The sequence below is a fragment of the Phocoena phocoena genome, chromosome 4 (assembly GCF_963924675.1).
Source record: "Phocoena phocoena chromosome 4, mPhoPho1.1, whole genome shotgun sequence".
Lineage (NCBI taxonomy): Eukaryota > Metazoa > Chordata > Mammalia > Artiodactyla > Phocoenidae > Phocoena > Phocoena phocoena.
This window is the reverse complement of record NC_089222.1, coordinates 58,802,421-58,815,392: the sequence shown is the minus strand read 5'-3', so window position 1 is coordinate 58,815,392 and position 12,972 is coordinate 58,802,421. Positions and strand designations below refer to the sequence as shown.

General features: G+C 42.1%; 2 protein-coding genes across 2 annotated transcripts in view; one reads left to right on the top strand and one right to left on the bottom strand.

The window, feature by feature from the left end:
• PEX5L (peroxisomal biogenesis factor 5 like) overlaps nucleotides 1-12,972 on the top strand; it is a 227,073-nt gene that overhangs the window by 198,824 nt on the left and 15,277 nt on the right. The window lies entirely within an intron of this gene.
• USP13 (ubiquitin specific peptidase 13) overlaps nucleotides 4,210-12,972 on the bottom strand; it is a 117,290-nt gene continuing 108,527 nt past the window's right edge. The window contains exons 20-21 of the mRNA XM_065876127.1: nucleotides 5,994-6,078; nucleotides 4,210-4,376 (exon numbers count right to left, since the gene is read on the bottom strand). Of these exons, the coding sequence (XP_065732199.1) occupies nucleotides 4,283-4,376; nucleotides 5,994-6,078 (179 nt within the window). The 3' untranslated portion in view covers nucleotides 4,210-4,282. The remainder of the gene's footprint in view (nucleotides 4,377-5,993; nucleotides 6,079-12,972) is intronic.

Below are 12,972 nucleotides of genomic sequence, written 5' to 3'. Positions count from 1 at the left end.
TCGCAGACCGCCCCCCCCCCTTCCATACCTACGGCACCTCACTGCCTCCTCACGTCACCTGGTCTGCAGAGCACTGTCCAACAGAAGTACAACTCGCGTCTAATTTTAATTTGTTTGGTAGCCACATTAAAAAATGATCAAAAGGAATAAGTGAAACTTTAATATCATCTTACTTGATGTATCTAAAATATGGTCATCTTTGCATATAATCAATATAAAATATTGATGCAATATTTTACATTCCCTTTTATTGGTACCAAGCCTTCCAAATCTGGCGTGCATTTCCTGTGTACAGCACAACCTCAATGTGCACAAGCCACATTTCCGGAGGTCATTAGCCACATGTGGCCATGGACAACTGTACTGAACAGCACAGATCTAGAGAATTATGACACAAACTCTTTCAGGATGATTTACTGAGTAGGGAATCTCCATGGCATTGTGTGGACGATCTTATACATCAACTTAAGGGTACAGAATCTTGTTCTGTAACCTAGGATTTTTGACCTTAGGTGAAGGATAGAATCACATTTTATCTAATCCTATCCCCCTATCCTGCCCCCAACACTGGCCATCTCCCCACTGACGGCCCACACGGATGATGTCATTTAGCAACAGTGATGCCTACCAGATGAAAAGACATCCTTTCTGTGGTAGAAAAACTTATTTGAGGATCATAGCTATAACTCAAGTAGAGTAAGATAATACTCCAGAAAGGTTACAGAGTTAGCAGAAGGTAGTTCTGAGGTTTGTCAGGGCAGGTGGTGTTTTAAATAGATTTTTCATTTTTGAGGAAGATGGTAACAAAGTACCTTACCGACTGGGAAGTGGAGAGTTTCAGGAGTGGGAGAAAAAAATGGGATAATCACCAAAGAAAGTAATTCCCCAAGAAATTGGGAGTAGAAGTTGGCGTGGCAAACACTAAAAACGAGGCAGGTTCTAAAGTGGGGTGTGAGAGCTGTAACAAACCAGAACCATAACATCGAACCTCTATGTGATCCCTCGCGTCTAACATGTCTGACCAAGGTAGTAACTGCAGGAAAATAAAAATAGAACCGAATGCTAGAGCAGAAAGGGACTTCTGAGCTTATCTGGTCTAACCCACTCATTTTAAGGAAAAAGGCCTAGAGAGGTAAAGTGACTCGGCCCCACCACACTTAGAAGTGGAGTCGGCCTACAAATGCAGGTGCTCACACTATGAATTGCAGGTAAGGCTCCATCCAGTTCAGGTCAAGGGAAAAAACAATGTTGGGAGTAGCAGGCTCAAGCTACGCCCTACAGCCCACGGTGAACATGGGGCAATGGCAAGCACATTCTCTTGTAGGTGGGAGAAAACAGCAAGTCAATTCAGAACATTAAAGCAATGTTGACATAAAATGGCATTCAAACATGACCCTTCTTTAATAGTCCTTCCCCCATACTTTTTCTCCCCTTGAAAAAAAAATCCCAATCTGAACCAAACTGGATTTCTGATTAGTTGTGTGGGCATTTAGATCAATTGACAAAACAAAAACTTTGATACGCTGTATTTTCCAAAGACACATTCATCAGGATTTTGCACAAATGGATATCAAAAGATATTTACAGGAAGAAAGTGCTCTCTTTCACACATACACCCATGCAGTGAGAATTTTCACAATTACACCACCACACCTCACACAGAAGACGCCTAACAGGCTGATGATCAGTTGACAAAATACACACATTATTCCAGTTTTTAGTCATAAATAATCTCATCGACATACATGTGTAAAATTAAGCAGTATATTCCACACTCTGATTCCAGGGAAGCCTGCCTTGAATATATTAAGATATACATACAAATACATTTATAAGCATGAAAGAAAACCAATATTTGCTCCAGTTTTCCCAACTCTCAATCTGAAATAAAGAACAGCACATATACAAAACTTTGCCTTGTAGAAATAGCCCTTTGTCTTGTGAGGCGAAAAAAAGGCAGCCATATTCCACTTTCTTACGATAGGTTTAGGTATCAAAAGGGCTAAATTTCTTTTTCTGCTTAATGAATTAAGTAATGTGGAGCCTGTAATCTTATATACTGACTTTACACCATTCACTTTGTAAGATTTTATTATAAAATTTTTAAATTTGCTCAAAATACACATGCCAACTTTGTCCACATTTCAATCCAAAGCCCCAATCTCCCTCCCACCCCCAGAAAAGGCCTTCCCTTTGTAACAGCGGTGAAAAGAAGTCACTTTTGATGTGTGTTTGGAGTCACTATTCTATGGTACTACAGCCCTAAGGAAACGGGACTCCGTAAGGCTGCTAAGCGTGGGGGTTTCTGCAGGAATCAGGGACTCGTGTCACTGAGCGGGGCTACTTTGGGGTGTCCAAGACAATGTGAAAAGGTGACACCAGTGGGCAGAGTTTAGTAGAGATTTACTGCCCCATGAGCTCCCTCCTTCTGCCAATCTCATTTGTTCCCGAACTCAAGCAAACGTCAGAGGAGAGAAGAGAGGAAGCGTGCCCTACTAGGGCCCACCCCCTGGGCACACCACCCGCAACTCTTCAAACGGTCAGCGATCAAATCTCTCCAGATCCACAAAGCACAGTTGGAAAGAGAGGGCAGGGGGTCATCACACCACTGTGCACATAAGGAAAGATGAGGGACTTGTCCAGCTACGGGCCGCAGCCAGGTCCACGGGCCACAGGCCTCGGGCTCTGCATCCCTCGCTCACGTCTCCTGTGAGAAGGGCCCCAATCATAACCAGAACCCTGACTGTTCGTAACTCACATGTCATAATCCAACTTCCAGACTTCACAGAATTGTGGAATTCTGTGCTATATTTCACCCAGTTGGTTCTACTTTATTTTCCTACAGTCTCCAGGAAGCTCCTTTCTACCAATCAAATGCATATTAAGCAGACAGCAATAAGTCCTTTTTTATTTGACTGAATAATCTGAAATAGAAATTCCAGAGACCCTAGCATTTGGTACAGAGCAGTAGGAAAATTACAGAGCACTATCGTTCCACTTTTTCATCACATCTGAAACTCTGATTTAATCCCAGGTTGCAACTAAAATGCTGAAACACCGAAACGGAAACGATGGTCTTTCATAATGTCATATAAAGTTTCTTTGCATCTGAAACCCTTAAACTGCTGAAGATCACACTGTTGGTCACAGCAGATAAGCAGTGAAGGCAAGTCAGGAGGTGATTAGCCAACAAAGGGCAGAGATGAGACTCTGGCCCCAGAACACATAGAGATGAAGACAAGCAAAGAGCTGGGGGATGAGAAAATTACAGACAGATTTGGGGCACTTAACATGATTCCAGCGAGTTGTCATGTGTCATGGTAAGAAGAGATCAGCTATTTTAACTAACAGTACACACGACTATGCCTTGGGGGAAGGGCTGCTGAGAAACAGATTTCACCTCCCTTTGGCCAAGAACAACAGTGTGCTGCTGGGGGCATCTGCGTTCATACGACCAAACGTCACAAACCCAACTGAATTCTGGACAGCGCTGAAAGGAACAACAGCCCTTCTTACGCCTGAAAATCTAAGCGGGGAACTAATTTTTTAAACTGTTCCTGAGTTAGAGTTTCTTTAAAATATTGACTTGCTTTTTCCAGCTATGCTTACTACCAGCTATTTTAACCTTTAAAAACCAACCCGTCACAGATTTTCTAGTTGACTATAAAGGTCTCACACTCTCAGTCGCATTCTCACACACATTCACACACTCGTATTATGAATTTTGATATGATTAAATTAAAAATATCTTTCATTGTAGATGTTCTAATCTACTCTACATGGAGAGGTCAGAAATCATCGTGTGTCATGAAAAAACTTATGTCACAAATAAAGCCCAGCCCAGTTACTGATTTACGATATGAAACGAAAGTGGGCTTTTTGTTTACGGTGGGTAGGCGACACGACTGGCCCCATTACTTGGTTCCTCTGGAGGCCACTATCGCCGACCCCCAAAGCAAAACAGAGGATTGGTGGCACTTCCTGCTTTTGATGTGCCAGTGGCAGATCCCCCACCAGCAACAGGAATACTTTTTTTTTTTAACCATCCTCTTCTTAAACATTTATAAAAAGAAAAATTATCTACAGTAGTGTATCATCACTAATAGAAATTTCCTCCCAGTTCTACTTCAGAAGGCGTCAAATGATGTTCTTTAAATAAACTATAAATACCCCATGTATTCCCTCATATCTGGCTGTCCCAACTTCTTTTTTTTTTTTTTTTTTTTTTTTGGCAAATTAAAAAGGTGTATGGCTTCTTCTCGCCAATTTGTACGTCTGAGGTTTAGCTTGGTATCCTGCGGTAAAAGTACATGTAGCCCAGGTCTTTAGGGGGCCTTTCTGAGGCACAAACTTTGTGGTCATTGTAGATCACCCATCTGAAAACAAAAGACAGAAGCATTTGATGGATTTAAGTCAGTTCCAGGAAACTTTGCAGGAGAAAGTTACTGCACCATACTTAAAATAATCAAGATGGTTTAAGATAAACCAAACTCAAGTCTGTTGTATAAAAAGAAACAGAATGCTGGTGGGAAATTACAACTGCTTTTTTATTCTCAAGTTCAATCAAAAAGTAGTTCCTAAGGAGCCTCCAAACATTTCCACTTGTAGAAATCCACAGATGGCCTCAGAACTTCAGTCAAAGAAGTGTTTTTTTTCAGCCTTAGGTATAAAACTAGCTAAAAATCAGAAGTAAACAGACATGCAGTGAACTATTATACAACTATTAAAATGTCTTTGAAGAATATCTGGTAAAGTAAGAAAATAATCACAATATAATATGAAGTGGGAGAAAGCAGGTTACAAAATTGTACGTACTGTGTACAAACTTTAAGCTTTTAGAAAAGTTGTAAATACAGACATACACATACCCTCTCTCCCAGTGAAAACAATGAAACAAAGGGAAATGTATCAAAATACAGACAATGGTTCTCTCTAGGCTTCCAAATAACACATTCTCTGTATGTTTTTGTATTTTACCAATTCCTTATAATGAATTTCATGGCTTTTTAAATTATAATTAAGCTATTTTTCTTAAGAAAAGTATTTTTAAAAGAGCTATCATGCTTGGTAATAAAAAGGATTCACTATAAATCAAGTTCCTGTGCTCCACTATTTTATTAATCAAGTTGAGAAGACAAGACTAAAAGACACACCAAAAAGGAACACAGTGGATTCCTGACTGGGAACCAGTCACTCCTGCAGTACGAGGTCAACGTCCTACCAGGAGAGGGCAAGGTTACGTTTCTCCAGTGTCCATGTGGCCCAAGCACTGCCTCAAGCAGGGGTGCTGACCCACAGGCCAGGCCACTCAGTGGGAACTCAAGGAAGGGAAACCAGTGGGGCCCGTGGGGATCCAGCCCCGGAAGAAGGTTCTGAAGAGAGCAGCCGCCTTACACCCCCCCCTCCCCGCCACAACTGTCTCATTCCTAGCTCACCACACACCTAACAATTCTTAAGAAGCCAAAGCTACAATAGGGCAAACACTGGGTGTTGGAGTTACCAGATAAAACACAGGATACCCAGTCAAGTTTGAATCTCACATAAACAACAAATACTTTTTTAATACAAGTATGTCCCATGCAACAGCTGAGACATATTTATACTAAAAAGTTATTCATTATCTCAAATTCAAACATAATAGGGCATCCTGGTTTTCTTGTTTTGTTTTGTTGGCTAAACCTGGCAACCCTGGGGAGGTTCCAAATATGGACACACATTCTGCTGTGGGATGTGTCTTTACTTTGGGAGGTCCCCTTGCTATGACAGTGAAGAGTGACTCTGAATACCAGCTCTGACACAGCTGCAAACATCAAGCTCTTTAGCCTGTCTGAGCCTTAGTGCCCTGATGTGTAAAATGGCTTTAAGAGTCTATCCCTACAAGACCATCATGAAAACCAAATGAGATAACATATGAAACACCTAGTGGAGTGCCTGGTACATAGCAGGTCCTCAATAAAACATAGATATTATTTTACCTTCTCAAAAAGACTCACCTTCCTTCCTTTTTGATGTGACAAACGTAGTGTCCACTCATTGTAGATGTCCCCATGTGACTGATGAACGCAAATAATTCATACACTATGAAAGAGGAAACAACTCAGTTACAAGGCAGCATTTCTAGAAATCAATAGCACTTCTGACCAGAATTTAAAGCCAACGAGACTGTAATCCAGCAACTGTTCAGAATGAAAGACAGTCTACTTACTACGTAGAGAACACACCCACCTACCCAAAGTGACAGCAACTTCAACCTGCAAATTCATGACAGAGCAGGACATGAACTTTACAGCTGACCTTAAGCTCCTATCTGAAAGGCGATTAAAAGTCTCACAGCCCAGTCTGGTGGCAAGCTCATGGGTCTAAAAGGGTAGTCCTGGCTCCATCACTTCCAAGCGGCATGAGGGTGGAGAAGTTGTTTCATCTCTCGGAGCCCATTTCTTCAAAGAAATGAAAAATCCACCCACTTCACAAGGTTGTATGAGGCTTAAATGAGCAATTCAGACTAAAATACCACACAAATGTCAGGATTAGGAGGAAGACAGCAGACAGGTGTTATCATTTATAGAAAGGGATAATGCTCAGAATATGCGTCTTGTGATTTCTGACTGGTTCATGATTATAACCTCCATGGGGCCAAAATTCAGGCTTCATGCCTTCTGAACAAGGAGATATATCGCCTCTTGGAGCTTAAGATGGATGTTTATTCTCTAACAAGTATCTCCTGTCATCTTGCAAAGTATATGCTGTACCAAATCCACGGTGAAGGAATTTCAGCTCATTCCCCCACCCACCGCCCCCCAGCCAATCCTAGGCCTGCACAACACCTGCAAAGCGGCTTCCACAGACTGGCACCAGTGCAACTCCGCAAACTGCTACAGACGACGACGAGACAGGTACAGAAACTGAGTTAGCGTTTACAGACTCTTATAATTTGAGAGGAATATTCATGTCTGTTGAATCTAATTAAGGAAAAAAATGGGCTTGCATATTCATTGTTTTTGGTACTCAAGTTTTGTTGTGTTTTACAAGTGTACTGGTTCTGGACAGACCCTTTTCCTCGTTCCTCCCTCTCTCATTCTTTCTCTCTCTTGCCGTTCACCAATGCTCATCCACATATTCACCTGTGAATCCCCAGTCCTCATCTTAGCCTTCAGCGCATCACATACTATGGACCACTTCTCCTCCTTCCCCAAACATCTGCCCCCAGGACATGACTATCTTTTTATTTTCCAGGTGCCTCACTGGCTTTCCTCTTCTCCTGACTTTTAAACATTGGTGACCTGGGGCTCTGACCTCAAGCCTTTCTTCCCTCTATCTTCTCTATCTTTTCTCTCTCTCTCTCTCTCTCTCACACACACATACACACACACACACACACACACACACACACAGACACACCCTGTACATTCTCATCCTCTCTCTCTCTCTGCCACCTCCCCTACCCCTTCCCTCTCTGGTTGATCTCATCCAGTCTCATGGCATTAAATGGAATTATGGTCTTAATTTCATTTCCAGAATGTTCACTGCTAATATACAGAACTACAATTGAATTATGTATATCGGTCTTGTTTCCTGCAACCTTTCTGAATCCATTTATTAGTTCTAATAGTTTTTAAAGTAGATTCCTTAGGATTTTATATATACAAGACCATGTCATCTGCAAACAGAATTAGTTTTACTTCTTCCTTGCATATCTGGATGCCTTTTATTTCTTTTTCTTGCTTAACTGCCATGGCTAGAACCTCTTTCACAATGTTAATTAGACGTGGCAAGAGTGGACATCCTTGTCTTGCTCCTGCTCGTAGGGAAAAAGCATTCAGTCTTCACCATGAAGCATGATGTGAGCTGTGGTTTTTTGGTAGGTACCATTTATCAGGTTGAGGAAGTTCCCTTTCATTCCCAGTTTGTTGAGCATTCTCTCCTCAGCTTTATCCATCTCAATTCTCCCAGTAACTCAGGACAAAATCTGGACTCCTCTCTCCCACTGTTTACACACATCCAATCCATCAGCAAATCCTCCAAAAATATATCCAGCATTTCCTTCAAAATATATGCAGAATCCAACGACTTCCTACCACCTCCACTAGTAAGCCCCAATCCAAGTTACCATCATCTCGTCTGAATTATTACAACAGCCTTCCCTCCTAACGGGGCTCCCTGCTTCCTCCCTTACCCCTACCGACCACTCTCAGTATGGCTGCAAATCTCACTCTAACGATGACCTATGAGGTCCCCCCACCTCCTTCCACTCTCCCCCTCCACTCCAGCTCCTCCGGCCTCCTGGGTTCTCCTCAAACACACCGGCTACTCCTCTCACTGACAGAGAGGGCTTCAAGCCCCACATCTACAGTCCCTCTATCTGAAACTCTTCTTTCAGATGCCCCATGATCCAGTCCTCACTTCATCGAGGTCTCAGATCAAATGTCATCTCAGAGAGGCCTTCCTTATAAATAGCAACTCCTCCCTCCTTCCACCCCACCCTCACCCCAACCTTGTTTTACTGTTGTCCACGGAGCTCAAAATAACACCATATCACATACTTATTTGTGTATTTACTTACTGTCTATTTCCTTTTATCCCAGACTAGAACATAGCTCCATAAGGATGAGAAGTTTGTTTGGGATTTTTGGGGGGGGTTTTGTTTCTTTTTTTTAGTTTTATAAACTCACCAAACATATATTTTTTTAATTTCATTTGTCTGTTGTGTTTACTGGAATATTCCAGACACAGAGAACAGTGCTCAGCATGCAGTAGGCATGGCTCCCTTCACCCCATGTCCTCACTTTCTATCTTTTCATATTGTATACATTTTTATAAACCCCCTACCAAAGTATAAATTGGGGTATAAATTAGTGAAATAATTATTTTAAAAAGAAATGAATCAGAGGGGATTGCCTTTCCCATCCTTAACTAAGTTTTTGTCAGTAGCTATCACATCAGCTGACAACCCCCACACACACACACACCAAAAAAAAAAAAAACAAAAAAATCACAGGTTTGAAACAGAAACCAGGCAAAAACAGTTGTGAATGACAATCATTTTGCCTGGCACTTAGTGATCCAGGGACCCTACCCTTGTCGGCCCTCCCCAGTGTTCCCCATCACTAAGAACCCATCCCCACCCTAGTAAACAAGAGAGAGTGTAGGCTGAGACTTTTTCATGTTCCTAGACCCTGGTTGGTTTTTAAAGCTCTTTAGGAATAATTTTATATCAAATTCCAAATCTTCAATTTGAGAGATACGGGGCTGGTCTCCCACAAGGTGGCTGCCCTCTTAGAATTTTCATGGAATGAAGAGAGTATGTGATCCTCCGATGAAGGCTTTTCCCTCACAAGAAACTGTCCCCCAAAACAATGCCTTAAATAACTGAACAGAGTATTTAAGGAGCACTTCTCACCATAAGCCAGGGTCATTTCAGTGAAACATTGCTCAGATACCAACAAGCCAACATGTTAACAAAATAGACAGACATAGAGAAAAGAACAAATCCATACACTCCAACACACCCAAACATGTCATTAAGCCCCCAAAGGCATTTTCCCCTCTTTAGTTAAAAGCAATTAATTCACGTGTATACTCAAAATCATAAAAATAAAGAAAAAAATATTAGCATAAATCTTAGTCCTGCAATTAAAATTAACTGTGTTTATCAATAGAAGCGACCGCTCCATGCATTATTCAAGCCCTCCTGCTAGGAACCAACAGCAAAAGAGAATCTCGATAAATCTGCAAAAATTCAACAGGTAAGAAATCTCAATTTATCTTTGTTTCCAAAGAGAAAGTCAAGGTGAATAAACCAGACAGGGAAGCCACTTGCTGATTCTTCTCCTTGTTCCCAGAGGTCTCCCTCCAAAAATAGCATCACCACACTCTCAAAAAGTACAGAGACCCCTTTTTATATAGTTAGAAAAGGCATTTCTAAGCAAGGTAAATCAGTTCAAAAATGTTGACTTGGAACCGAGCAGGACCCTACGGGGCCTTCCCGGGACAGACCCCTCCCCATATCCTCTGCTTTAGCTACTCTCTGTACCTAGACAACAGTATTTGATGCACATTTCCTGAGTTGTTTTACAGATGTGAAAACTCCGCACCAAATGGAAGATGTTCACTACTTGATGATCGTGAGTACCTGGCCCCCAGGCCTACTGGAGCCTGAGGATTGATAATGTCAACCCCTGTGACACCACCCTGTTGCCTCACCATCAGCCAATCAGAGAACTGTGCACGGGCTGATCACATAACCTGCGACACACCTCCCTCACCTGGCTTTTAAAAATGCTTTGCCGAGGGCTTCCCTGCTGGTGCAGTGGTTGAGGGTCCGCCTGCTGATGCAGGGGACGCGGGTTCGTGCCCCGGTCCGGGAAGATCCCACACGCTGCGGAGCAGCTGGGCCCGTGAGCCATGGCCGCTGAGCCTGTGCTCCGCAACGGGAGAGGCCACAGCAGTGAGAGGCCCTCGTACCGCAAAAAAAAAAAAAAGCTTTGCCGAAACCTGTGGGGGGAGCTCGGGGTATTTTTTGAGCATAAGCAACCCGTTCCCTTGCATGGCCCTGCGATAAACCTTTCTCTGCTCCAAACTCTGATGTCTCGGTTTGTTTGGTCTCACTGTGCGTCGGGCAAAAGGACTTGCGCTAACAGACTTTCAACAGGGAAGCTTTCAAAGTACCCGGAAGAACTGGACAAAACTGCCTAAACCACTTTGGCCAACAGAGTCCCTCTAATGAGCCAGAATTAAACTGTCTGAAACTAGCGACCCCGCTTCCCTCTCCCAACAAAACCCATCCTTTTCTGAACTTAGGGACATGTTCACAACCTTTCTAATACGAAGAATTTTTTAACATCAAAATTTTACCACCTCCACCCAACATAATAAGGGATTGAACTTGATTTTATTCTTTGAGAAAGCACTGTCAGAAAAATTTGATATGCAAACTTGGAAAGTAGAAGGGGTAGGCAGAATGCCCTTTTGTATCATGTGGAGGAAAGGCCACCCAAGGATGGTCTAGGGTAGGGACTGGCATACGATGCCCCAGAGGCCAAATCCAGCTCACAGCCTGTTTTTGTGCTGCCCAGAAGAAAGGGGGAAAGAAGGGGGACAAAAATATGAGACGACAAGTGTATGGCCCGTGAAGCCTGAAACATTTACTATCTGGACCTTCAGAGAAACAATGTGCTGGCCCCTGGTCTAGGGGAATGAACTTAGTTCATCTCACTACTTACTACTGATTAAAGAAAGCTTCCAAACTTAGTGAAGTTACTTGTTAAGTTGTAGATTTTTGTCTGGGAAAGATATCAAAAAATTCTCTCCAGTGGAATATATATAGACATACCTCAGAGAGATTGTGAGCTCTGTTCCAGACCACCACAATGAAGCAAATATCAAAATAAAGCAAGTCCCATGAATTTTTTTGGTTTCCCAGTGCATATAAATAAAAGCTACGTTACACTATACTGTAGCCTCTTAGGTATGCAATAGCATTATGTCTAAAAAAGCAATGTACATATCTTAATTTTAAAATATTTTAAGGCTAAAAAATGCTAACCATCATCTGAGCCTTCAGCAAGTTGTAATCTTTTTGCTGGTGGAGGGTCTGAAATATTGCGAGAATGACCAAAATGTGACACAGAGATACTAAGTGAGCAAATGCTATTGGAAACATGGCGCCAACAGTCTTGCTTGATGCATCGTTGCCATAAGCCTTCACTTTGTAAAAAACACAATGTCTCTGAAGCACAACAAAGCGAAGCACAATAAAACGAGGTCCACCTGTGTGTATGTTGCCTCCCATTTCAGTTCTACAAGGATCAAGCCAACAGCCACTGCAGATGCCCCCTCCAAAGTTTTCTTAGAACACTGATCTGCTTTTGGTAACAGACTATAAACTTTCTTTATCTGTTAAGTAATCTGTTGTAACTTTCTGTATTTGCCTTTAAAATCTTTTACTGTCACTTTGATTCAATGAATAGATATTGTTTCACAGCGACCTATGATCCTATTTGACCAAGTATTTTAAAACCATTTGCTATCTTTGACAAAATTTCCCAAGTCAAATTCTTGACCTCTAGCTAACTTTGGGATGCTTCCAAGGGCCCTTGAAACAACCCAAAGAGAGGTATTAAACTTATTAGACTTATTTGGTATGTTAAATTACATGGGAAACATTGTCAAATAAGAGGTGATAAACCTTCTTAGGTTATATTATATGGGTAGATGTCATTAATATAGATATTCCAAAAATTATATGGAATTCCTAAAACTCTGGTATATCCTAGTATAATGTTACCAGTCATAATTCTGGTTATTATCTTAAAATGCTGTTTGTCCTAGAAATAACCAAATTTCTTATCAGTTGCATTATAATATGTTTAACCATGCCATTTTAAGTCTTTTGTCATTGTGCTACCGAGTCCAAGCTCGCTCTGCTCACTGCACGACAGGCCAATAAGTCAGAAACAGGGTGCTAAGGCAAGGAATACGACTTTATTCAGAAAGCCAGCAGACTGAGAAGATGGCAGACTAAAGTCTCAAAATAACCATCTTATCAGGGTTTGGATGCCAGTTTCTTTTATAGCACAGAGATGGGGAGGAGATGAGGAAGAAAAGTAAAAAGGCCATAAGTTTTGCAAATATCACCTGGAACGGCCAGCCTGGGGAGGGGATGTGTTCATTTCTTTCTTGTAGCCATCCACAGGTGGAGAGGGTCTGGATGTTTGCCTGAACAAAGGCACTTTAGTTTAACATTCAGGCAGAGGGGCAAGGTTCCCCAAGGCAGGCCATTATGTATATAGACAGTATCCTTTTAGTGAACAAAAGCATCGGAAAGCAAAGGTTAAAGTAAAAGAAACAGATCCGGGATTCCCTGGTGGTGCAGTGGTTGAGAGTCCGCCTGCTGATGCAGGCGACGAGGGTTCGCGCCCCAGTCCAGGAAGATCGCGGAGCGGCTGGGTCTGTGAGCCATGGCCACTGAGCCTG